Source organism: Gymnogyps californianus, chromosome 1 (genome assembly GCF_018139145.2).
Source record: "Gymnogyps californianus isolate 813 chromosome 1, ASM1813914v2, whole genome shotgun sequence".
NCBI lineage: Eukaryota > Metazoa > Chordata > Aves > Accipitriformes > Cathartidae > Gymnogyps > Gymnogyps californianus.
In genome coordinates, this window is record NC_059471.1 from 82,591,354 (window position 1) to 82,617,836 (window position 26,483).

The 26,483-nt window shown below is 44.4% G+C and overlaps 1 protein-coding gene across 1 annotated transcript; it reads left to right on the forward strand.

Annotated features, from left to right (window-relative positions):
* Positions 1 to 388: 388 nt before the first annotated feature.
* Positions 389 to 21,138, forward strand: TLR7 (toll like receptor 7). Its single transcript, XM_050915801.1, has 4 exons — positions 389 to 422; positions 13,847 to 13,893; positions 15,211 to 15,339; positions 17,998 to 21,138. The coding sequence occupies exons 1-4, from the start codon at positions 389 to 391 to the stop codon at positions 21,136 to 21,138; spliced, it is 3,351 nt and encodes a 1,116-aa protein (XP_050771758.1).
* The last annotated feature ends 5,345 nt before the right edge of the window (positions 21,139 to 26,483 follow it).

Consider the following 26,483-nt stretch of genomic DNA (forward strand, 5'->3'; position numbering starts at 1 on the left):
TGAAAAGCCTAGTTCACCTTTCAGACTACTATCCATTTCTGCTCTTTCACGTGGGTACAAATGACGTTGCAACAAGAAGTCCGAGGTCAATCAAAGGAGACTTCATAACCCTGGGAAGAATGCTAAAAAATTTGGGAGCACAGGTAGTGTTTTCCTCAATCCTCCCAGTAATGGGAGGAGACCTTGGAAGAAACAGGCAAGCCCAGGATATCAATACCTGGCTCCAGGACTGGTGCCTCCGCCAAAACTTTGGGTTTTCAAACCATGGAAGAGCCTTCAAGAGACAAGGTATGTTGAGGCCTGACAGGATCCCCTTGTCCTGATGCGGAAAACAGGTCTTTGGGTGTAAGCTGGTGGGGCTGATTGAGAGAGCTTTAAACCAGAATCGATGGGGGATGGAGATACCAACAGGATTGCAGCAGGTAAGCCAAGGGTTGGCATGGCATCACTAGAGGGTGGCAATCCTAGTGGGAACATTTACACTGCTCCTGGGAGCATGGAGGGCTCAGGAGCATATCTGAAATGCTTGTACACCAATGCACGCAAGTATGAGAAACAAACAGGATGAACTGGAAGTGTTGGTCAGCTCCCAGAGCTATGATATCATTGGTATTAGTGAGACTTGGTGGAATGAGACCCACAATTGGAGTGCTGGGATGGAGGGCTCCAGGCTGTTCAGGAGGGATAGGCAAGGCAGGCAAGGTGGAGGTGTCACACTATAAGTAAGGGAGAGGTTTGACTGTACAGCCCTTACAGTTAGGGATGATGCGGTTGAGAGTCTCTGGGTAAGGATTAGGGGGATGGAAAACAAAGGAGATGTGGTAGTGGGTGTCTACTACCGGTCACCTAGCCAGGATGTAAGCACTGATGAGTTATTCTATAGGCAATTAGGAGAAATTTCTGGATCAGTAGCCCTTGTCCTTATGGGAGATTTCAACTTCCCAGACATCCACTGGGAATATCATACTGCTGTGACGAGCAGGTCTTGGAAATTCTTGAGGTTTGTAGGAGATGATAACTTCTTGTGACAGGTACCCAGTGAGCCAACTAGGAAAGATGCCCTCCTAGACTTCCTATTTGTGAATAGAGAAGGACTCGTGGGGGATGTGATGGTAGGTGGCTGTCTTGGCCACAGTGATCATGAAATGGTTGAGTTTAAAATTTTCAGTGTGATGAGAAAAAAGGACAGCAGAGTTGCTACCCTGGACTTCAGAAGAGCAAACTTTAAGCTGTTCAGGGAGCTATTTAGCAGTGTACCGTGGGAACCTGCTTTTGAGGGCTTAGGAGTCCACAAGTGTTGGTCAGTCTTTAAGAACCACCTTTTAAAAGCACAGGAGCAGCCAATTCCACTGTGTCAAAAGTCAAGCAAGCGGGGCAGAAGACCAGCTTGGCTGAACAGGGAATTCCTCGTGGAGCTCAAGAGGAAAAAGAAATTGTATGATCTCTGGAAGCGAGGTCAGTCTTCGCAGGAAGAGTACAGAGCTGTGGTTCGTATATGCAGGGAGAAGACATGAAAGGCCAAAACTCCATTAGAGTTGAAACTGGCCAGTGTTGTTTCAGATAAGAAGAAGAGCTTTTTTAAGTATGTTAATTGCAAGAGGAGGTCTAAAGAAAACATTGGGCTGATATGTGTTGAAGATGGTCATCTGACTAATAGGGATGAAGAAAAAGCAGAGGCATTCAGTGCGTTTTTGCCTCAGTCTTTAATAATATTGATAGGCCTTCGGCTGCCTGGTCCCCTGAGTCGGAGGACCATGAGTGTGGGAACAGTGACTTTCCTTCTGTGGACACTGAAATTGTAAGGGACCAGCTGTATCAGCTGAATGTTCACAAGTCCATGGGGCCTGATGGGATTCATCCCAGAGTTCTGAAGAAGCTATGGATGTTATGGCAGGATCCCTCTCAGTCTCCTACCAAAGGTCTTGGGAATCTGGGGAGGTCCGTGCTGACTGGAAGCTAGCCAATGTTATTTCAATCTACAAAAAGGGCGTGAGGGAAGACCCAGGGAACTACAGACCTGTTAGTCTAACCTCAGTTCCTGGAAAAACTATGGAGAAGATTATACTGGGTACTGTTGAAAGACATTTAAAGAATAATGCAATAACCAGGCACAGTCAACATGGGTTCACAAAGGGAAAGTCCTGTTTAAGTAATTTGATATCCTTCTATGATAAAGTCACCCACCTAGTGGATGAAGGGAAGGCAGTGGATGTAGTTCTTCTGGATTTTAGGAAGGCTTTTGATACTGTCCCTCACGCCTTCTGGACAAGTTGTCCAGCTGTGGGATGAGCGGGTTTGTGGTGCGCTGGATGAAGAACTGGCTGAAGGGCAGAGCTCCAAGGGTTGTAGTGAATGGGGCTACACCTGGCTGGTGACCAGTCATTGAACCTCAGGGTTCAATTCTAGGGCCTCTTTATCAACAATCTGGATACAGGAGTTGAATGCACCATTAGCAAGTTTGCTGATGATACCAAACTGGGAGGTGCTGTTGACTCTCTTGACGGACGAGAGGCCTTGCAGAGGGATATAGATAGATTGCAGCATTGGGCTATGATTAATGGGATGAAATTTAACAAGTTGAAGTGCTGGATGCTGCACCTAGGACAGAGTAATGCCGGGCACAAGTATAAATTGGGAGAGGAGTGGCTGGAGAGCAGCCCTGCAGAAAGGGATCTGGGGGTGCTGGTCGACAGCAGGCTCAATGTGAGTCAGCAGTGTGCCCTGGCAGCCAAGAGGGCAAACCGCATCCTGGGGTGCATCAAACACAGCATAACCAGCCGGCCAAAAGAGGTGATTATCCCACTGTATTCAGCATTGGTGCGGCCTCACCTTGAACACTGTGTGCAGTTCTGGGCCCCACAATTTAAGGATGGGAAGGTCATTGAATGTATTCAGAGGAGGGCAACAAAGCTGGTGAAAGGGCTGGAAGGAATGTCCTATGAGGAGCGGCTGAGGACTTTGGGCTTGTCTAGTTTGGAGAAAGGGAGGCTGAAGGGCGACCTCATTGCTCCCTACAGCTTCCTGAGGAGGGGAAGTGGAGACAGAGCTGCTGGTCTCTTCTCCCTGGAATCCAGTGACAGGACATGTGGGAATGGTTCAAAGCTGCACCAGGGGAGGTTTAGACTGGACATGAGGAAGCATTTCTTTGCCGAGAGGGTGGTCAAACACTGAAACAGGCTTCCTAGAGAGGTGGTTGATGCCCCAACCTGTCAGTGTTTAAGAGGCATTTGGACAATGCCCTTAATAACATGCTTTAACTTTTGGTCAGCCCTGAATTGGTCAGGCAGTTGGACTAGATGATAACTGTATGTCCCTTCCAACTGAAATAGTCCTATTCTATTCTATTCTACTCTTTGAATGTCAGGCACGTTTGCTGAAAGCAAACATTTTTAACCTGTTGCAAACGCCGAATGGTCAGTCTTGGCACTGGGGTAGCCTGGGGTAGCCTCAGCTTTCAGAAATGGGAAAGTCTATTTCTGTGGTGCTAGTGGCTCCCTCAGCCATATGTCAGTGCACCGGGCGGTTGAGTACGCTCTTAGCGCAGATCTGTGCGGGTCTCCTCCCTCAACAGAGCTCTGAGGCTTCCTCTGCCCTTGTTGTGGGCCAGTCTTCTCTACTGTTGTCTTCTGTTTACTGTTTTGGTTATTTTTAGTGCCTGCAGACACATTTCTGCAACTGTTATCAGCAGGGATCCTACATTTTTACATCCCTTAAGGCTTCTGCAGGTGATTTTGTTATCATTTCCTCAATTTTGCTATCCATTTCTCTTTGTGGTTCTTTTCGTACATCTGTCTACATCAGTTAGAAGAGTCAACTTATGTATTTCAAAAATTGAGCAACTTAACTTATCTCTTTGATAATTTCCTGAGTACATTATGCAATGTTACACTGAAAGTCGTATTAACCATGAATTCTTGGGGTGCTATTATAATTATCGGTATGAGGGTTAGCACATGAGAGAAAAGACATTACTGCAAGACTTTAAGACTTTAGTTAAACTACTGAGCTTTAAGATAAACACAACAGAATCCTGATTTTGATAAATAAATGTTGTGGTCTGACCCCAGCTGGCAACTAAGCACCACACAGTCCTCACTCACTCCCCCCACCCAGTGGGATGGGGGAGAGAATCAGAAAAAAACCCAAACTCATGGGCTGAGATAAAGACAGTTTAATAGGACAGAAAGGAAGGAAAATAATGATAATGATAATAATAAAATGACAATAATAATACTAAAAGAATTAGAATATACAAAACAAGCAGTGTACAATGCAATTGCTCACCACTTGCTGACCGATGTCCAGTCAGTTCCTGAGCAGCGATCTGCCCCTCCCAGCCAACTCCCCCCAGTTTATATACTGGGCATGATGTCATATGGTATGGAATATCCCTTTGGCCAGTTTGGGTCGGCTGTCCTGGCAGTGTCCCCTCCCAGCTTCTTGTGCCCCTCCAGCCTTCTTGCTGTCTAGGCATGAGAAGCTGAAAAATCCTTGACTTTTTTAGTATAAACACTACTTAGCAACAACTGAAAACATCAGTGTGTTAACAACATTATTTTCCTACTAAATCCAAAACATAACGCTATACCAGCTACTAGGAAAAAAATTACCTCTATCCCAGCCGAAACCAGGACAGTATCCACCCCTTATTCTATACCATCTACGTCATGTCCAGGTCCCACACTTTCTGATACATTTTCAATTAATCACCACCACTTTTCCTGGTTTTTGATACATATACACAGATATCGTTCCCTTAATCTATAGGCCTTTAAAATGTCTGTTTAAATGTCCCTTTAAAATGTTTGTTGAGTTCATTTAGTCCATGACTTTGGGCTCCATCTGTCATAACAGTCTTTCTGGGCAGGAGGGATGGTGCAAAGTCCGCTCAGCTGGGAGAGCAGGATCGGGTTTTGGTGTGGTGTGGTGGGCGGGTGACATCGGGCACAGCAGGAGGATGGTGTGTAGTGTTGGATTGTTTCATGCTGCAGTCAGTTCTGGTTCCACCACTACTGTGTTTCATTCGGTTTTATCAAAGTTCTTTCTTTGTTAATCTGTTAATTCTTACTGTAATACTGTTGATATAGCATATAACAACTCTAGTAGTGATGACATACAGTGGCAGGGTTATATAGCAATTAAAATCATACAATTTAATTCATTGGCTATTCTTACCTAAAATCAAATTGCCTTGAGGTGCATATCAGACTTCCCCATTCTTCCGCATCACCCACCAAGTGCACCCAGGTCCTTGAGCAAAAGCAATCCCACGAATGGGTTTGCCTTTGCCTGAGGCAGTAGTAACCCAGACTGTTTTCCCCAGCATGTTTTTTATGTGCACTACAGGAACTTTATCCCCATCCACAGTACGTAAAAGTTCTGATTGGGCAGGGCCAGCCCTATTGACAGATTCTCTAGTGTTGACTAACCAGCTGGCCTTTGCTAAATGTGTATCCCAATGTTTAAAGGTCCCACCAACCATTGCTTTCAATGTAGTCTTTAACAACCCATTGTATCACTCGATTTCCCCAGGGGCTGGTGCATGATAGGGGATGTGATACACCCACTCAATGCCGTGCTCTTTGGCCCAGGTGTCTATGAGATTGTTCCGGAAATGAGTCCCATTGTCTGACTCAGTTCTTCCTGGGGTACTGTGTCGCCATAAGATTTGCTTCTCAAGGCCCAGGATAGTGTTTTGGGCAGTGGCATGGGGCACGGGATATGTTTCCAGCCAGCCGGTGGTTGCTTCCACCATTGTAAGCACATGGCGCTTGCCTTGGCGGGTTTGTGGGAGTGGGATATAGTCAATCTGCCAGGCCTCCCCATATTTATATTTCAGCAATCGTCCCCCATACCAAAGAGGCTTTAACTGCTTGGCTTGCTTAATCGCAGCGCATGTTTCACATTAATGGATAGCCTGTGCGATAGTGTCCATGGTCAGGTCCACCCCTCGATCACGAGCCCATCTATATGTTGCATCTCTTCCTTGATGGCCTGAGGTGTCATGGGTCCACCGAGCTAAAAATAATTCACACTTATGTTGCCAGTCCAGATCCACCTGAGCCACTTCAATCTTAGCAGCCTTACCTACCTGTTGATTGTTTTGATGTTCTTCAGTGGCCCGACTCCTAGGTATGTGGGCATCTACATGATGTACTTTCACAACCAGGTTCTCTAGCCGGGCAGCAATATCTTGCCACAATGGGGCAGCCCAGATGGGTTTACTTCTGCGTTGCCAGTTGCTCTGCTTCCATTGCTGCAACCACCCCCACAGAGCATTTGCCACCATCCATGAGTCAGTATAAAGCATTGGCCATTTTTCTCGTTCAGCAATGTCTAAAGCCAGCTGGATGGCTTTCACCTCTGCAAACTGACTCGATTCACCTTCTCCTTCTGCAGTTTCTGCAACTTGTCGTATAGGACTCCATACAGCCGCCTTCCACCTCCGATGCTTTCCTACAATGCGACAGGACCCATCAGTGAACAGGGCATATTGCCTCTCATTTTCTGGCAGTTTACTATACAGTGGGGCCTCTTCAGCACATGTTACCTCCTCCTCTGGTGATATTCCAAAATCTTTGCCTTCTGGCCAGTCCGTGATCACTTCCAGAATTCCTGGGCAACTAAGGTTTCCTATTCGACTTCGTTGTGTGATCAGTGCAACCCACTTACTCCGTGTAGCATCAGTTGCATGATGTGTAGAAGGGACCTTCCCTTTGAACATCCGGCCTAGCACTGGCAGTTGGGGTGCTAACAGGAGCTGTGTTTCAGTACCAACCCCTTCTGAAGCAGCTTGAACTCCTTCATATGCTGCTAATATCTCCTTTTCAGTTGGAGTATAACGGGCCTCAGATCCTTGATATCCCTGACTCCAAAACCCTAGAGGTCAACCTCGGGTCTCCCCAGAGGCTCCAGGTAGGTCCATTCTCCCCGGCTGCGGTGTAGAGCACATTTTTAATATCTGGTCCTGCCCGGACTGGCCCAAGGGCTACTGCATGAACCATCTCCCGTTTAATCTGTTCAAAGGCTCGTTGTTCCTCAGGGCCCCATTTAAAATCGTTCTTCTTCTGAGTCACTTGATAAAGAGGACTTACAATCAGACTATAATTTGGAATCTGCATTCTCCATAAACCCACAACACCTAAGAAAGCTTGTGTTTCCTGTTTACTAGTCGGTGGAGACATAGCTGCTATTTTGTTGATCACATCCATTGGGATGTGACAACGTCCATCTTGCCATTTTATTTCTAAAAACTGAATCTCCTGTGCAAGTCCCTTCACCTTACTCTGTTTTATGGTAAAACCAGCCTTCAGAAGGATTTGGATTATTTTCTTCCCTTTCTCAAAAACTTCTTCTGCTGTGTTGCCCCATACGATGATGTCATCAATGTATTGCAAGTGTTCTGGAGCTCCACCTTTTTCCAGTGCATTCTGGATTAGTCCATGGCAAATGGTGGGGCTGTGTTTCCACCCCTGGGGCAGTCGATTCCAGGTGTACTGGACGCCCCTCCAAGTGAAAGCAAACTGTGGCCGGCACTCTGCTGCCAAAGAGATTGAGAAAAATGCATTGGCAATATCAATTGTGGCGTACCACTTGGCTGCTTTTGACTCCAGTTCATATTGAAGTTCTAGCATGTCTGGTACAGCAGCGCTCAGCGGTGGCGTGACTTCATTCAGGCCACGATAGTCTACTGTTAGTCTCCATTCTCCATTAGACTTTCGCACTGGCCATATGGGGCTGTCAAAGGGTGAGCGAGTCCTGCTGATCACCCCTTGGCTCTCCAGTCAATGAATCAGCGTATGGATGGGAATCAGGGAGCAGTTGGTGCAATACTGCCACCTGGGCACCGTTGTGGTAGCGATTGGCACCTGTTGTTCTTCGACCCTCAGCAACCCCACAACAGAAGGGTCCTCAGAGAGACTGGGCAAGGTAGACAGATGTTTAATTTCCTCCGTCTCCAAGGCAGCTATACCAAAAGCCCACCGATACCCCCTTGGGTCCTTAAAATACCCCCTCCTGAGATAGTCTATGCCAAGGATGCATGGGGCCTCTGGGCCAGTCACAATGGGGTGTTTCTGCCACTCATTCCCAGTTAGGCTTATTTCAGCCTCCAATAGAGTTAGCTGTTGAGATCCCCCTGTCACACCAGAGATACAGATGGGTTCTGCCCCTTTATAATTTGGTGGCATTAGAGTACATTGTGCACCGGTGTCCACTAGAGCCTCATACTCCCGTGGGTGTGATGTGCCAGGCCATTGAATCCACACAGTCCAATAAACCCGGTTGTCCCTTTCCTCCACCTGGCTGGAGGCAGGGCCCCTCTAATCCTGGTCAGAGTATTTGTTACTCACTTCTTGTAAAAATGACTTAGAGGTCCCTTCAAGAGGGTCAGAAGCCCTTCTACTCTGTCTGGGGAATTGCCCGCTGGAAACCAGAGCGGCATCTTTCCTGGAAATATCCCCCTTTGTGGTTGTTTTTCCTTTCAGTTCATGTACCCATGCATCTAGGACCGAGGTAGGTTTTCTGTCCCACTTCCTCATGTCCTCTCCGTGGTCACACAGGTAAAAACACAGGGTACCCCATGGTGTGTACCTTCTGTATTCTGTCTCTTGAGCAGAGGAACGCTCACTCCTAATAGCTGAGATATTGGTTTGTACAGGTGGGGAGTAGGAATTTTTGATCAGTTCGATCAGTTCTTCAGACTTTTTGGACAGTTTTTCCACAGCCGAAACACAGGCTCGTAGGGAGGAAGAGAGATTTTCTTCATATTGCCGGAGCTGGCGAGGCATTTCATCCACTGTCAGTGCCTCTTCGTCTTTCCAGGTCAGTACTGCCAATGGGTTGGCATACGATGATGGTGCGCTCCGTACAAACTTCCGCCACATGGGTTGTGTGCATTGAACTTTGTCTGGATCTCTGGGTAATTGTGTGTTGTCCGGGTCATAATAAATCATCTCTAGCACAGATAATTCCCTCAGGTACTGGGTACCTCTTTCCATGGTGGTCCACTTGCCTGGTTGACATATAACATCTTCCTTGAAGGGCTACCTTTCCTTTATGCTTGACAGGAGTCGTCTCCAGAGGCTGAGGACTTGTGTCCCTTTTCCAATCACCTTGTCAATGCCACCTTCCCTAGCAAGTGATCCCAGCTGCTTGGCTTCCCTACCCTCTAATTCCAGGCTACTAGCCCCATTGTCCCAGCATCGGAGCAGCCAGGTGATAATGTGCTCACCTGGACGACGGCTGAAATCTTTTCACATATCCCGCAGCTCACTCAGGGATAGAGATTGGGTGATTGATTACCTCTGGTTCTGCCTCTTCCTCCTGTTCTTGTGATGACCGTGGTTCATCATCATCCCTTATTAAGCGAACTGATTTTTTTGTATATTTCTTCTTCTGTATAGGGGCAACTGATGCCAGCACAGGTTGGTTCTCTGGTTCAGCCGCAGTGCCTGTCGCGGGGGTTGGAGTAGCTGCCGTGTTTGTTGGTCTGTTTTCTCTCCCGTCCCCCTGAGGGTGCTGCATAGTATCAAGCAGTGTTTGGTAGATACTAGCCAGGGCCCAGCACGGTGTAGTAAGTTGTTGTCCTGGTTTCAGCTGGGACAGAGTTAACTCTCTTCTTAGTAGCTGGTACAGTGCTGGGTTTTGGATTTAGTGTGAGAATAACGTTGATAACACGCTGATGTTTTAGTTGTTGCTAAGTAGCGCTTATCTTCAGCCAAGGACTTTTCAGTTTCCCATGCTCTGCCAGCAAGCAGGTGTGCAAGAAGCTGGGAGGGAGCAGAGCCGGGGCAGCTGACATGAACTAGCCAAAGGGGTATTCCATACCATGGAATGTCATGCTCAGTATATAAACAGGGGGGAGCTGGCTGGGAGGTGTGGATCGCTGCTCTGGCAGCAGTCAGTGGGTGGTGAGCAATTGCATTGTGCATCACTTGTCTTTTCTTGGGTGCTATTTCTTTTTTTTTTGTTGTATTCTTTTTCATTACAATTATTATTATTATTAGTTAGTAGTGTATTTTATTTTTGCTTTAGTTATTAAACTGTTCTTATCTCAACCCACGAGTTTTACTTTTTTTTTTCCTTTCTTCCTCCCCACCCCACTAGGAGGGGGGAGGGGGAAGCAGCTGCGTGGTGCTTACTTGCTGGCTGGGGTTAAACCACAACAGTTGTGCCTCTTTGGAACAGCCACAGCATTTCCCTTTCAAATATACTGTCACTTTATCAGGGTCCTGTAGTTGTTTGGGAGTGAAGTTCCAAACCATTGGAAGTGAGAAGTTCTCTAGATACCTGCCCATATTCTCCCACATGCCATGCCACCCATGGCTATTAAGACTTGGGGCAGATTTCCAAGTGGTATTCCTAAACAGTTGTTTAACCTTAAACAAGACCTGGAACACATTCAGGAGACATAGCAATAGGAACATGCTGGTTTGAACATCCCAAGGATATTCAAAATTCTCAAGAGCTACTGTAATTTGCCTGGAGGAGAAGGGGAAGCTGAAGAAATGTGTCTCCCCCATGGACTGGCTCTCCGATGAGAAAAGGTACAAGGTGTAATTATTAATAGTTTCTGATAGACGGCTCCCGAAGTACGGAGGTGACGGCAATGCTGAGTACAAATAGCAGATTAGTTTCATGACCAGCAATTCTATCGTATCATAAGCCAGTGCTACAAAGTACAACATGATAACTCTGGCCCAGTTGCTTTCAACCCGTCAGGCCCAATGTTGGGTGCCGAAAAGGACTGTTGTGGTTTAACCCCAGCCAGCAACTACGCACCACGTAGCCGCTCCCTCACTCCCTCCACCCAGTGGGATGGCGGAGAGAATCAGAAAAAAACCCAAACTCATGGGTTGAGATAAAGACAGTTTAATAGGACAGAAAGGAAGGAAAATAATGATAATGATAATAATAAAATGACAATAATAATACTAAAAGAATTAGAATATACAAAACAAGCAGTGCACAATGCAATTGCTCACCACTTGCTGACCGATGCCCAGTCAGTTCCTGAGCAGCGATCCGCCCCTCCCAGCCAACTCCCCCCAATTTATATACTGGGCATGATGTCATATGGTATGGAATATCCCTTTGGCCAGTTTGGGTCGGCTGTCCTGGCAGTGTCCCCTCCCAGCTTCTTGTGCCCCTCCAGCCTTCTTGCTGTCTGGGCATGAGAAGCTGAAAAATCCTTGACTTTTTTAGTATAAACACTACTTAGCAACAACTGAAAACATCAGTGTGTTATCAACATTATTTTCCTACTAAATCCAAAACATAACACTATACCAGCTACTATGAAGAAAATTAACTCTATCCCAGCTGAAACCAGGACAATGAACTGAAGCAACTTGCTGTAAGTTTTCATTTAGAAGACAAAAGGAAAAAAAAAAGAAAAATGTAATGTTCTCCAGTCCAATTTCAATCTAACTGAAAACCAAACCTGTAGATGATGGATTAAGGAGAGTAAAGACACTTGCTCTATTTTAAATTACATTCTCCGCTCACAGAAGTGGCAAAATACATGCGCTGTTACCAGTGGGTCCTCCCCTAGCGCATGGCGCAGTAGGAAGTACTTTTCTACTTTCGGTTAGTTTGCGTTTCACAGGAGGCAAAAGAGATTTTGCACAACGTCTGAGGGAAGCCTGAACTTTTAAAATCGGTAAATCAGTGACTCCCTGTGCCTCTAAAAATCAAATGATAGTTCTGAAGTTCTGGACTGCTGAGCTCCCCTGCATTTACTCCCCACCTTTTGAAGGGAAATACGGCTGTATTTTGCTTCCTGCATTTCTTAGGTTAAAAAAAAAAAAGCAAAAAAGCGCTCTGTGTTTCTATTAGCATTCCGCTAAAGTTGCAGTTTCACTCTGCACGGAATTGAAACTCATGTTCTCTTGGCTGGGTGACACCGAGTTCCTAATATAAAAAAAATAAAATCAGCCTTAGTCCAAAAGAAAATCAAAGCGTCGGTACAGCTATTAAAATTTCCAAAGTTTATAGGTATAGCCTGCAAGGAAGATCTCGGAAGACTCTGAGCGCTTGTTAAAAATTACAGGGTTGGGTGACTGGACACGGTGCTTCAGAAAACCTACTTACAACCAAAGCGGGTGGGCATTAAGCTTCTCATGTTTAAGCCATGTTCCAGTGTCATATACCAGGGACATGGTTAGGTGCTTGAAGAAATCCACTTTCACAATCCAGCTTGTGCCAAGTCATTCTCTGATTTCACAATTAATTAAGCACGTTTGCTTTACAATAAGGTGGATAACTGTAAATGAGTGGAAGCTAACTTTCTCTTCTGGTGACATACAATCTGTGAAATATTCGGAGTGGAAAAGCTAGTGTAGGGTGTTTGCAGTGAAGGCTTTCGTCCTACCAGAGATGCATTGAATGGCCTTGCAGAACGCAGCAGGATTTTAGTGAGACGTCTGCATTAGTTATAATAACCCCCAATGAACACCTCAGTGCATCCTGCATGAAAAGAAAAATCCAGTGACCAGTAAAGAGCAGAGGAATCGTACTTTATTATAGTGCTTCTAGTAATCAGGCACAAAGGTGAGCAATATAGTCCTGAACCTGCAGTGAATTAAGGAGCCCTTTCCTAGGCCTTGATTGAAACAGTACGGATGCGGTACACTTCCTTGGGTTTTTTATGTCTATATGACTCGACCACTAAAATTCTTTCCCTGTTCATTCTTCAGGTTCCAGTCTTCCAAAATGAGTTCCTCAGCTCCACCACAGTCAGAGAAATTATGAACTGCTATTTAAAATGTAAAGAAAAATATGTAGGGAAAGACGACATTAAAAAACCCCCAACCACCTAATAAACATCCTAACCATTGAACTAGTCTGTCCTGCTAAGCATAGAAACTTCTAAGGAAGAAACTCTTAAACAGACACTGTGTTCCATGAAATGCTGGATTGTCACCAGCTTAAGTCTTTCCATGTCATCTTTAACTTGGTCCCTTCTACACCCTCCCACGCAGTCTTTACTTTTTTGCATGCTGTTTCCTATGCCCTTACCACTATCCTTTTTTTCCTGGTTTATTGTGGTTCCCTTCCCCAAAGTCCCATTCACTTCAGGTATTCAGCTTAAGAGATTTGTCCCAGTTCTTGAAGGTATTTGCAGCAGAAATGAACCCGAAATAATAATAATAATTACTAAACTTCAAAGTCTAAAATATTCTTAACATCAATTAACAATTTCTGTCTGTTTGTACAGCTTATAGTAAAAAAAGGGGGGGGGAGAAGGAACTTGAGCTTCTGCAAATCTTAGTTGTCTGAAGTGAGTGTTAACCTTATGTAAAGCATTTGCCTGCTAGCTGATTAATCTTACACTCTGTGACCAAGTATTTTGCAGTTCCCCTCCTTTGGGGTTCCCTGTGGCTTGGATGTTCGTCTATTTGGAGTAGGTCTTATTATAGTTCTTTATGGTATGACACTGTAGCTAGGTAAAACACACAGTTTGAACTGAAAACATTGTTCAAAAGTAGCAAAGAGAACAAATTGCAGCATGAGACCAAAAGGAAAAAAAAACAAACCACTTTTGTCAAAACAGCACATGTGAGAATTTGTTTAAAAGGGAAAAAATAAGAGTACTGAGTTATTTTTATGGAGGGTGGAGGAGTAAATGAGGTACTGTTGTTTTAAGTACAAATGTTTGAGGAAGTAGGTTGCAGCACTTGTTTCACATCTATTTCTCAAGTCAAAGTCCAGCTGAAGAGTAGTGATAGAGTAGTGATTACTGCTGTTGTCTTGATTGAGTTATGTCATGTTATACTCTCCTCCGCACCTGAGCTGAACCAGTGGGGGCCTCTTTTATGCTGTTTTCTTCTGCTCTGATTTACAGTCTCCTCCAACGACAAATCTGCCAGATCTGGAAGCACACAGAAAATGGTATGTTAAACATTCATTTTAAATTTGCTCTTAGACCTCTTTCTTTGACTGAAACTCTTGCGGAAGACTTTCAAGACCATAATCTCCTTTTCTGCTTTCTAAATGTTCCAGTTTACTATTGTGGTTAGAAGCTGCAATACATAATGACAGGAAAGGAAAGCATTTATTTGTGCTAATACTAACTGGCTAGCATTTATTTGTACTGCTGTGTAACAGAACGAGTATAATAATGTCTTTTCTAATTGCTATAGGTTCTGAGTTGTTCTTTTTTCTCTAGCCTTTCCCCTTGCCACTTCTTGAAATACATATGGAACCGCCACAGAAAAACTTCCTTCAGAAACACCTAGCTGTATTGTTTCTGAAGATTTGAAGAATACCCTAAATCATTACGGGTTTGTGCACGTGCTAGTTAATATCAGCAGATTAGTGCTTTTTGAACTTCTTATAAAGCCAAGCATAGATCACAGAGAAAAGGACAGTTCACATGCATACCTCTAGCTGCACTTTTAAACTAGCTTCTCATTGCAAAGACGTTGCACAAGTCAGCGTGGCTTGTTTCTTCTAATTAAAACAATCTTTTCCATTTGTTCTGGTACTACAACAGACACAAGGTGTTCCACATGCAAATAGTTAGACACAGCACCAGAATGTAACAGTTTACAGTTAAAATAGCTAATGCATTAAAAGGGTATCGGGAAACAGAGGGATATACAAAGAAATGAAGCACAAAGATGGTAAGAGCCAGGCTGGCTCTGCAACACCACTTAGCTTCCCAAAACTACTGCAATAAGTGAGAGTTCAAAATCTGAGCCTTGCGAATGTCTCAAAAGGCATTTTTTGACTTCTTAAGAAACCTACAAACGTATTCATGAAGACTTCTACGGCCCAGATTCATTGCACCTAATTTTAGGCACCTAAACCTGCAGTGGCAGTCTCTGTTCGGTCTGTAGTCAGGCAGAGCTCCCTCCATGTTCAGAGCTGAGCAGCGCCTGCAGCGGGGCCTCTCTCTCCTCTCTCCCGCTCTCTCTTGAATGTCAGTGCAGCCCAGGTTGGTGGCAATGAACTGAGGAGCTTAGGTAAGCACCTAAAATTAGGTGCCTGATTGCAGCGGCCAAGCATGGGTTCATGTAGAAAGTTTGTGGCGATCTAGGCTGCAATCTCACCTTGCCCAAGTCCTGCTCTAGTGCTTGGACAGAGGGTTTCAATTTGGTTTAGCAAATCTTTAAAGGTTGGTTCTAATTAACTTTTCCTCAAGAGCACAATATCTGTGGTTTAACCCCCAGTTAGAAGCAGAGGTTTTCCTTCCTTCTTTTGAAGGAAGACAGGCTGCTGGAGTTTGATCCGCGGCGGTTGTCAGTAGTTCCCTCGGTGGCTGCAGGTACCGTGTCCGTGGCTGGCGAGGGTCGGCACTTCACGGTCTGCTGTGGTGTGCATCGATGGGTAAAGGTAAATGGCATCCATGTGAAGGAACGACATGTCCTGCAGTGCAGAGAGTCTCTGCAGTTTCCCTGCCACCTCTCTGCCGTGCTCCATGGGCACCTGCCTTGGCTAACAACCCTGGCCCCTGGGGTACGTTGGTCTGGTAAAGCAAGGGAAGGAGGTAGGCAGGAGCTGGGGCACCATGGGTCATTCGGTTAGGACAGGCACTCTCTGGTTTTTCATTAGTCTAATAAAGTCTTTTACATGCATAATATAGTGTGTCCCTTGGAAAAGAAGGAAGGCAAAATATTTACAAGAACGTATCCAGAGTTTTCTTCGGCAATGTCCCATTTCATTCAAAGAAAGACCTTCAGTTTTCCATGTAATTGATATCAATGGTGGAGTCCTTCCTTCTCCCTCCCACATCCCTGCCCATGTTAGTGGAGGAAAAAGAGTTCTAAAAAAAAAGCTAGGATGGTGGGAGGAATTGAATGCATTTTGTCTTCTCCAAATTGGCTCCCCACTTACCTACGCTGATTATTCTTATTCACCATTTTCATCCAAGTGCTTGTCTACATCAGGAAACAGAAAAGTTAATCATCTTCTAAAGCTGATGATTGGTTAGACTGTACTGAAGACACTGGTGAACTGTCTCACCCAGTGGCCTCCGTCTGGGTGAGCTTCCAAAGTGAATTTGCTGTAAACCAAATGAAGGTCATTTTGATTCTTAACAAATGACTTCACAAGGGTTGAAAATAATGAAATGTGAATTCACAGGCATAGCCTGGTTAGTCCAGGTTACCTTTCCCTGAGTAATTGTATGAATGATAGTCATGCCTGCCAGCCGGGACATTTAGCTACGTTGCCTTCGTTCTGAGGATCTGCTGAAAAGAAGAAAGCACTGTAGCACTTCCTGGCAATGGGAAAGGAAATCGTGGTAGAGGAAAGGCTGTGGTGTAGTACAGTACCAGGTTGCTGATACAAATCTCATGTGACAATACGCTGGATTCAAGGCCTGCAGTGGACTTTTACATTTTTTCCTACCATACTGAACCTTTGTATTCGAAAGCTGACTGAACAAATCCCCACAGTGACTCCATTTGGCTGTTGAATCTAGATAGCAGAAGTGCGGTGCTGTGTGAGACTTGATCCGGCTTCTCTCACATCTGCTGCCCTGCTAGCCACCAGAGCACTCCTCCAGATACACAGATGCATAGGTAGATTTAGCATAGTTATCTAAGGTAACACAGAAACACAAAGTTATAGAGGGGACACAGTGGTCTAAGTAAACAGAGTGTACAACAGGAAGCCTCAATTAGTCTCCAAGTCTGTGTCACCTGCAAGGCTTGTCTTAGGCAACACTCAACAGGGTTTTCACCTACTGTTTGAGCGGGTCTTTATAAGTTCTTGTGTCCCAGCTAAAGCGAAAAAACATTTCCGTGTAGCTTGAACACTTTACCTAATCATCCGATTTTCAGCCGCTTAACTGGGTATTCACATTTAGTCAATATTATTCCACACATAACTAATCCTGGTTGTTTAAGAGCATTCTGTGCGCCATGCATCTCCAAGCCTTCAACACTGAGTTTTCCAGGGAGAAATGATGATGTTGATTATTGTGGGTTTTATTATCTTTAAATCTCTTGACCAGCACCAGACACAGGCAGTTAAGAAGCTGTGCAAGGCAGCAAAATGGTCATGGCCCCTCTGCCTGTGCTGGGCAAGCCGAGGCTGGCAGCCTGCTTGCCTGGCTGGCTGCCTCTGGCCAGAGGCACAGGGTTTCTTTGACATTGACTGCTGCGGAGGAAGTAACTAGTAAGCTGTGAAATATTAAAAGCTTATTGCTGTTCCCATAGTACACACAAATCTATAAAGTAGGCAAGACCACAAAGACTTGACAGACAGAGTGTGTTTTGGAAGGTTCTTTAAGTGTCTGTAGGATTTTGGCTCCGATTATTTACTGACTATTATTCTTTTATGGGACGTGCTCAATCTTAAATCTGTCTTTGAGTTGCATTTTTACACTTTGCATTGATACAGTTTGCTCTTGGCCCTCTGTCCTTATTGGACAGTGAAAATGCAAGCTGGTATTAAACCATATGGAAATATAGCCATCGACTGCCTTAGGTCAGCCGTACATCCATTCTAACACTTATTAGAGGAAGAATTCTTATGATAATGTGAAATTCGAATTAGGCACTCACCTGTTAGTCAGGGTGGCTTTGAAAGTTTACACTAGCTTTTAAGTCACTATAGATTTTCTCTGTCTTTCATATGCTTTGAAAATTTAACTTTGCTCATTTACTCTATCGTACAATTGCAATCTGCTGGATATTTAACACCGCTTATTTCCCCTTAAAAAAAGAATATTCACAGAGGCGTAGGCTTTAATCACCTGCCTTGTCATTTTTTCAGTAGATTTTTTTTTTATGATTCATTATTTAGAGAGTGACATTTATCTTAAAACACTTAGTGATAAGAAAGTAAAGAAAGCATTTGAGGAAATACCAACATATGCCTTCCCCAAACTTACAATCCTACCTGCACATCCACTTCTAGCCAGTGTGAGACACAGGACCCCAGGTTAGCTGTATATTTGGTCTGACCCAGTACGTGGTTGACCTGATGTCCTATGAGATGTCCTCATTGCATTAAATTAATACCTCCCTATTTCCTTATTTTTAGGTACCTCGTGCAAAGATGTCAAATGCATTGACGTTTGTCTTGCTCTTCCTATTTCCGATTCTGCTGTCAGGAGCTTGGTTTCCCAAAAGTTTACCCTGTGATGTTAAAGCCTCTGAAGGTACTGTGACAGTGGACTGCACTGATCGGCGTCTCATAGAAGTCCCCAGAGGGATCCCTGCAAACGCTACCAACCTTACCCTGAATATTAACCATATCCCCCATATCTATCCAACATCCTTTGCTCATCTTGAAAACCTCGTGGAGATTGACTTCAGATGCAACTGTGTGCCTGTCAGAATGGGGCCCAAAGATCATGTGTGCACCACGAGACCCAAGATTGAGAATGGCAGTTTTGCTGCCCTGACAAGATTGAAATCATTGTACTTGGATGCAAACCGGCTGCTGGAAATACCCCGCGGTCTTCCTACTACTTTAAGGCTGCTGAGCCTGGAAGCGAACAGTATCTTTTCTATCCAACAAGCCAGTTTGTCAGAGCTAGGAAACATAGAAGTATTGTATCTGGGACAGAACTGTTACTACCGTAATCCGTGCAATGTTTCATTTGAAATTGAAAAAACGGCCTTTCTGGAGCTTAAAAAATTAACAGTACTATCCCTGAAGTCTAACAACTTAACTCATATTCCACCCAATTTGTCATCTACTTTAAAGGAATTGTATATTTACAATAACATGATTCAAGTGGTTCAAGAACATGATTTAAGTGCCCTTCACAACCTAGAAATTCTTGATCTAAGTGGTAATTGCCCACGCTGCTATAATGCCCCATATCCTTGTATTCCCTGCCCCAAGAGCACAATTGAGATACATTCAAAGGCTTTTTATTCCTTGGAAAATTTAAGAATTTTGCGACTTCACAGTAACTCTCTTCAGAGCATACCCAGCAGTTGGTTTAAAAACATCAGGAATCTCAAAGAGCTTGACCTCTCCCAAAATTTCCTCATAAAGGAGATTGGAGATGCTCAGTTTTTAAAGTTTATCCCCAGCCTTGTCGTGCTTGATCTGTCCTTTAATTTTGAACTGAAGATGTATTCTCCATTCTTGAATCTGTCTAAGACATTTTCCTCCCTCTCTAACCTGGAAACCCTGAGGCTCAGGGGTTATGTCTTTAAAGAACTGAGAGAAGGAAATCTAGATCCATTGCTCAGTCTTAGAAATCTAACAGTGTTGGATCTCGGGACTAATTTCATTAAAGTTGCTGACCTGAGGGTGTTCAAGGCATTCCCAGCTCTTAAACTCATAGACCTCTCAGTGAATAAAATTTCTCCTTCTTCAGGTGAAGGCAACTTTTATGGATTTTGCTCTAATCCTAGGATTTCAGTGGAGCAATACAACAGGCAAGTATTACAAGAGATGCATTACTTCAGGTATGATGAGTATGGGCGAAGTTGCAGGTCCAAAGACAAAGAGGCTGCTTCCTACCAACCTTCAGTTATGGAAGAGTGCCTGAAATATGGAGAAACTCTGGATTTAAGCAGAAACAACATATTTTTTATTAACCCCTCAGACTTCCGTGATCTTAGTTTCCTCAGATGCCTCAATTTGTCGGGGAATGCAATAAGTCAGACTTTAAATGGAAGTGAATTCTACTACTTGTCTGGATTGAAATACCTGGATTTTTCTAACAACAGGATTGACTTGCTATACTCAACTGCTTTCAAAGAGCTAAAACTCTTAGAAACTCTAGACCTGAGCAATAACAAACATTATTTTCTGGCAGAAGGTGTTACTCATGTGCTTAATTTTATGAAAAACTTGGCCCACCTGAAGAAGCTGATGATGAATGAGAATGAGATTTCTACCTCTATTAACACAGGAATGGAAAGTCAATCTCTTCGAATTCTAGAGTTCAGAGGAAATCGTTTAAATGTTTTATGGATGGATGGGAATGCTAGATACTTGTCATTCTTCAAGAATCTGACCAGCCTGGAACAACTGGATATTTCCTTCAACTTGCTCAGTTTTTTGCCTCATGGTGTTTTTGAAGCTATGCCTCCAGAGCTCAAGATCCTCAACTTAACCAATAACCAGATGAAGAGTTTCAACTGGGGAAGCCTCCACTATCTGAAGAAACTAGTAACTCTGGACCTCAGCAATAACCTTCTGGCTACTGTTCCCCGAGAACTGTCCAATTGCTCTTCAACGCTCCAAGAACTGATGCTCCGAAACAATCGCATTCAACGGCTAACCAAACATTTTCTCAGAGGTGCTTTTAAATTGAAACACTTGGACCTCAGCTCAAACAAGATCCAAATAATTAAGAAATCTAGCTTCCCTGAAAATGTCATTAACAACCTGAGGATGCTGCTTTTGCATGGCAATCCTTTCAAGTGCAATTGTGATGCCGTGTGGTTTGTTTGGTGGATCAATCAGACCCAAGTGACTATTCCTCTTCTGGCCACAGACGTGACCTGTGCCGGCCCAGGGGCACATAAAGGAAGGAGCGTGGTTTTCTTGGATCTGTATACCTGTGAGCTGGACACCTCGTACTTGATCCTGTACGCTCTGTCAGCTTCAACTGTCCTAGGCTTTATGGTGTTCACAGTGACGAGCCATCTCTATTTCTGGGATGTGTGGTATAGTTACCACTACTGCACTGCCAAGTTGAAGGGCTATCGGCGTTTATCTTCACCAGATGCTTGCTACGACGCTTTCATTGCCTATGACAATGCAGATCCAGCTGTGAATGAGTGGGTGCTGACAGAACTGGTTGAAAGGCTGGAAGATCAAAAAGCCAGACAGTTCAATTTATGCCTGGAAGAGAGGGACTGGCTCCCGGGACAGCCAGTCTTTGACAACCTTTCCCAGAGCATTCAGCTGAGCAAAAAGACCATATTTGTGCTGACCAACAAGTATATTAAAAGCGGCAGCTTCAAGACAGCATTTTACATGGCCCACCAGCGGCTTCTAGACGAAAAAATGGACGTCATTATCTTGATATTTCTTGAGAAGGTTTTGCAGAAGTCCCGGTATGTCCGGCTGAGGAAGAGGCTGTGCAGAAGTTCTGTCCTGGAATGGCCAACGAACCCTCGATCTCAGCCCTACTTCTGGCAGTGCCTGAAAAATGCAATAGCTACGAGCAATACCCTGGCTTACAACAAGCTACTCCAAGAAACTGTTTAGCTCTGCCCTTCCCTGTAAATATTGTTATGATGCGTGGTGAGCAAAAGATCCTAACCTTCATTTGGAGAAACTGTCGAAGCGTGGAGGATAAATGTAATTGTGACATTATACCCCAAAACAAAATGCACAATTAGTCCCAAAGCTGATAGTTCACTTGTTTTGCTATGACAAGATTGAACAGAAACTGTTGCCAGCACAGATGTTTAGCTGACATGCACCTTGCTTGGCATCGATTGCTGCCCAGCAAGAGAAGATGCACTACCCACTGGAAGTCCCTGGTTTAGAACAGAATCACCACTTCCAGCTGTCAGATCACTGGAGGCCTCTAGCATCTCCTGCGGTTGGGTCAGGTGTGGGTGAGACACTTGCTCAGCTTACTCTAGTACACAGACTGCCGGGAGGAGTTTGGCTGCTGTTCAGATCACTGTTGGAGTAAATGTGATTTTAACAGAAAAAGATCGTTTCTGTCTTTGGTGTAGTTATGAAAAACAAGAAAAGCATTTGCGGACACATTCGCCTCAGAAAATACCCTAAGCAAAGCTCACGCTTCGATTTTAGGAGTCGGGGAAATGTAAGAATGATTATCTTTTCACCTCGGGCTTACGGCTGCTGAGCCTACTGCTTCTGTCGGAGTGGGCAACAGCCCTAATGGCTGGGGAAAGGAAGTTCTGGTGGGACTGCTGTCAGGGGCTTGGGTGTGGTACAGGAGCTCTCCTGCTGTTGCATTGTCAAAAAGCTCATAAATCTGAAGAGACTTTGAAGAGCGTGTATGGGCTAAAATGGGAAGGTATGTGAGAAACAAATTCAGAAGGGCTTGCAGGCTGTGGGTCAGAAGGAGTTACAAGATAAAGGGAGTCCCTGTGCGCAGAGCTGCTGCGTGGGAGGGAGGAGGGGTGGCAGGACAGCAGACAGGCTGAGGCAGAGGCACAAGGCAGACGGAGAGAATGAAGGAAAACAAAGAGGAAGTGGGAAGAGACAAAGAAAGGAAGGTAAAAAGAGAAAGTGGAAGAGGTGGAAAGAACGGAGGAAAAGACAGCTAAACTAGGGCATGATAGAAGTTAAGGAGCATTTACTGCTAATTTCCAAGTACCCTCTCCACTCGGCCTTTCACCTGCCTCCTTGGCTGCTGGCTGAGCTGGCTCCTCCCTGGGGACTCAGGGCTCCTCTCCAGCATCGTGCCATCAGCTTTAGGAGCTCGGCTTCCTCGTTTCCACCCAGGTCCTGTGTTACGGCCCCTTGTGTATCAAGTGGGATGGTGTTAGCAGGTCCAGCCAGGGCTGGGGCCTGAGGACATGCGAAAGTGACTGACTCGCCTCCGCCTGCCCAGACCTTCTCCAGAACAAAACAAACACAGTCACTCAAAGTGCAAAACACGTAAGACCAAGTCACACAAGGAAAGCATCCATCCCACTGCTTCTTTAGCCATGCTGTGGTGCTCCAGAGCAGCCTCAAGCCCTCCGTTGCCTCCTTGTTCCCCAGGCAGGTCCCTCTCCCACAGCAGCTGCTGGGGCACCACTAAAAACCTGAGCTGGGAACGGCTCTGTCTTTAGAGACATCCTGAAAAAGGGAAGAAACACTGCTCAGAAACACAAACACTTGGGCCTGTTCCCCGCTCCGGTTCACAGCACAGCCTCATCAAACACGTGACAGTATTTCAGCTGAAGCCTTTTGTAATGGCAGCCTAAACCACTGTGCGTGGCACAGGTGGGCTCTCTGCTTGCTGTGAGGATCTCTGTTTCGGGAGGAGCAGTGCACTCTCACCTCGACGGCGCTCCTGTCTGCAGCACAGTCCCGGCAGCTTCTCCCCTCTCTCTCAAAGCCCTATTTCTTTTCTGGCAACGAGTCTCGGTGACAGCTCTGGCCAAGGGGGAACCAACACTCTTAACTGCTTTGAACCTGCTTATTTCAGCTGCCTCCTGCATTTCCTCACCTCCTTGTTCTGCCTGGTCCTTTCTTTAAATAGCCCCTTTTTGATTTAATTGTAGGCAACCAGACAGACAAGAACAGAAACACAAACAAGAAAAGCACGCTTCATATAATAGTATTACAGATAATAAGGGTTTTTTCCTCTCAATTTGTCACAGTATTTTTATTGATTAAATACAGAAGTACGAAGAAGAGGAGGGCCTGCTTGAAAAATTGGGAGTTTTATGGTTATAATTTAATAATACATATTTTAATAATGTATCTTTCTGATGGTTGTGTTTGTAAGCCTGAACAATTTGTATCTCTAAATACGATAACATGAGCTGTAATATGACTTTGTTCATAAGGTAATGCTTGAAACAGGAAGCTCTGCTCCTCAGTTACTCCCACACCATCTCCCTCTGCCTCCCCACGCCATTTCTACCTGGAGCAGAACCTCTTTTTCAGCCTAGTTGATTAGGGCAGGAGCACAAGGTCACCCGGCCTTTCTGACGTTGAGGGGAGAAGTATTGTCTCCTCTTCCATTGAGAAGCATCCAAAGGATGGGTACGGTGTGAGGTGCAATGCGTATATATACAAAAGTCTGAGCTTACAGTACGGTGAGGGGCTTATGCGTGCTGCAGCGCAAGACCGCAGAGAGGCCAGGGAGGCTGCACCAACACTTTTGTGAGTATCCAAGAGAGACAGTGAATGGCACTGTGGTCTGCAGTGGGAAATGAGGGATCTGCTGGCATGGCACTGCGCACTGCCAGGGCCAGTGCTCTTGGCCAGTGCCTGAGTCACTGGGAGAAGAGCCCATAGCTGTTTTCATGTGACAAACCCCTTCCTGATACCTGCACCCTTGCCCTGCAAAAAATATGGCCAGAGGAATAAGGAGGGATCAAGGAAGACTGAAACACCAAGTTTTCTTTTTTTAGCTAAAGAAGACAATTCCTGCTCTCCTCCTCACCCCGTTTCTGTGTCCTGTGACACCCCTGGGTAGTTACCATGCTTCAGGGAGGAGGTACCAGCCCAAATAGCTGAGGCAGGCCTACATCCTTCTCTCTGAATGCTTCAGGGTATGCTAGTAGGGGGCCACATACTGTCCTGGACCATGTGTGTTTTGCAGACTGAAGATTACCTCTGTACTCATAGAACAACTGGGTTTGGGGCTTTTTTTAGGTAGTTTCATACATAGTAGCTAAGAGCATTTCATTGGTGGGCACAAGCTCAATCTAAGTCTTTCTTGACCAGGAAAAACAATTTGAATTTAGATTAGTCAGGTTTATAGCCAAGAAATGCCTTAAATGGGCATGCCCTCCATTCCTCCTGGAATCTTTTTTTTATAATGGAGCACTGCCAAAAAGGTAGGAGTTATTTGACAGATTCAAACTAATAATTTATTGCTTTAACTGTATGAGGATTTTAACCTTGGAGCTTGCTTGCCTGGTTGATGTAGCAGTGTCTGAACTTACAAAACACTGAAGAGTCCTGAGGTTTCTATACCTCAGGATTTCACGATGGAATATCTTGTGATCTGGTGTGAGGTCAATGAGGAGGAGGTGGTAAGGGCATTCAGCTAACCTAAATGTAGACATCTACAGCTGCATTAACAGGTCTATGCATCATTCTCCCTTCAGAGGTGAGATGATAGAGACGTTTTATTAGTATCACTTATCTCATCCTAACACAGAGGTTTAAGATGGGTCAGAGTAATTGTAACCCCAAAGTAGGATTTCTCTCCATCAGCTGTAAAGAGTTCCCATGGTGACCAGCTCAGATGTAGGTGTCTGTCCTGCGGATACATTCAGTTAGGCAAGGTGACTACTGCTCCAGTCTTACATGTGCAGTCAGTGGCAAGTTGGTCTTGAATAACCATGTCATGTGGACATCAAAATATCTGAAATACTAAAAACGCCAACTGTGATGACCAAAGCTGTTCTTCATCAGTTGCTGTTCCCTTACAGAAATTGTACCAGACAATGGCTAGACTTGATATTTAGTCTACATGGCCTGGAAAGACCACACATGGAGTGGAAGAAGGAAAAAGAAGAGAAAGGAAGAGGAATATTGGCAAATTTATCGAGTTTTTACAGTTCTTGTGGAATTGGCAGAAAAATGTGCTGTTTACATTAGTATCATTATTGTGGCACAAGAAGAATAATCAATAAAAACTGACAAGAAACATCCTTACTTATAGCATAGGTTAATATGAATATAAAATTCTCTTTTGTCTCTTTGATCTCCCTATTTTTAAGAACTGACATATGAGGAACTTGCAGGTGTCTCCCTGTGAGAATAATTTATGTTAGAAGGGACCTCTGGAGGCCAGAGCAGGTCTAATTTTTACATAGCATTGGCTTGCTTAGGCCCTTGTTCTGCAATAAAATTGGGGTGATATGTAGCAAACATAATATCCTGTAAAGAAACTTCATAACAGCATCTTTAAAAAAACGCTGTGAAGATCAGGAGCCCTTGGTCTGTAGCAGATCACATTTTGAAGCAATAGGCCCTTCAAAACAGTGAACATATTTTTTGTCTTCTGAATAACCCCTGCCTTTTCATTTTCTCAATCTTGTTCTGAAAGTACCTGCCTGTAGAAATAAGCTCTGTGATAGGCTGTTCATCTGAAAAAATCAGCCACAGGCCAAATTTCTCCATTTACTCTGAAGATATTCAGGTCATTTAGGTTATAATTCTTCTCAGTTGCCTCTGGCAGAGCTCAGCTTCATTGACTATATATGGAAGCTAGCCTCCTAATTTGGGAAGATAAATTGTGTGTCTAAATGCAAAAGACATACACATTAATCCACCATTATTTCCAGGAGTATAAGTGGGAAAAATAAAGCACAGAGAGGTCAAATCATTTCTACTATGTCTATCTGCTGCTGCTGAAACTGAAAAGGGAATCTGGATATCCAACTTATAAAAGGAACCTGCATGCATTCCTTGGTTAATGTGCATTTAGAGGTTATTTATACATGGGATCATTTAATTAGAAAAATAGCCAAAATTGAGAATCAAATGTGTACCTGGTGAGAAACTCTTAATTTGAGTGTGCAAAGTATGAGACAGTAGGAAGCCCTACTAAGTTCTGTAAAACTGGGGTGTTTTTTTTTTGTTTTGGTGGGAGAGTATCTTTGTTCAAGATATACAGTCCTGAGCCGAAGAAGTAGTATCAGAATAGCCACTGATCTAAATCCATGGCCTTATCTCTCTGCACTTTGTTTTCCTTCCTTTATTGTTACTGAGACGTACCGCTAATGGCAAAATTCTGAGCAAAAGCAGTCCTAGGTAATGGAGCTTTTTTTTAAGAGAAACACTCATAAAATCAAAACCATCTTTGCTGGTGCAAATTCAGAAACATTTGAGGAAATAAAGTTTCAGTCTTTTTCTAGCAATGGCATTATTGAAGGACTGACAACAGATTTATAATTATG

Excerpts from the sequence above, each read along its gene's own strand:
- TLR7 (XM_050915801.1), top strand. The coding sequence starts at position 389 with ATGGGGGATGGAGATACCAACAGGATTGCAGCAG. Across the intron at positions 423-13,846 it reads TACCAACAGGATTGCAGCAG|TCTCCTCCAACGACAAATCT; the intron begins GTAAGCCAAGGG and ends TCTGATTTACAG. Across the intron at positions 15,340-17,997 it reads GTGTGCATCGATGGGTAAAG|GTACCTCGTGCAAAGATGTC; the intron begins GTAAATGGCATC and ends CCTTATTTTTAG.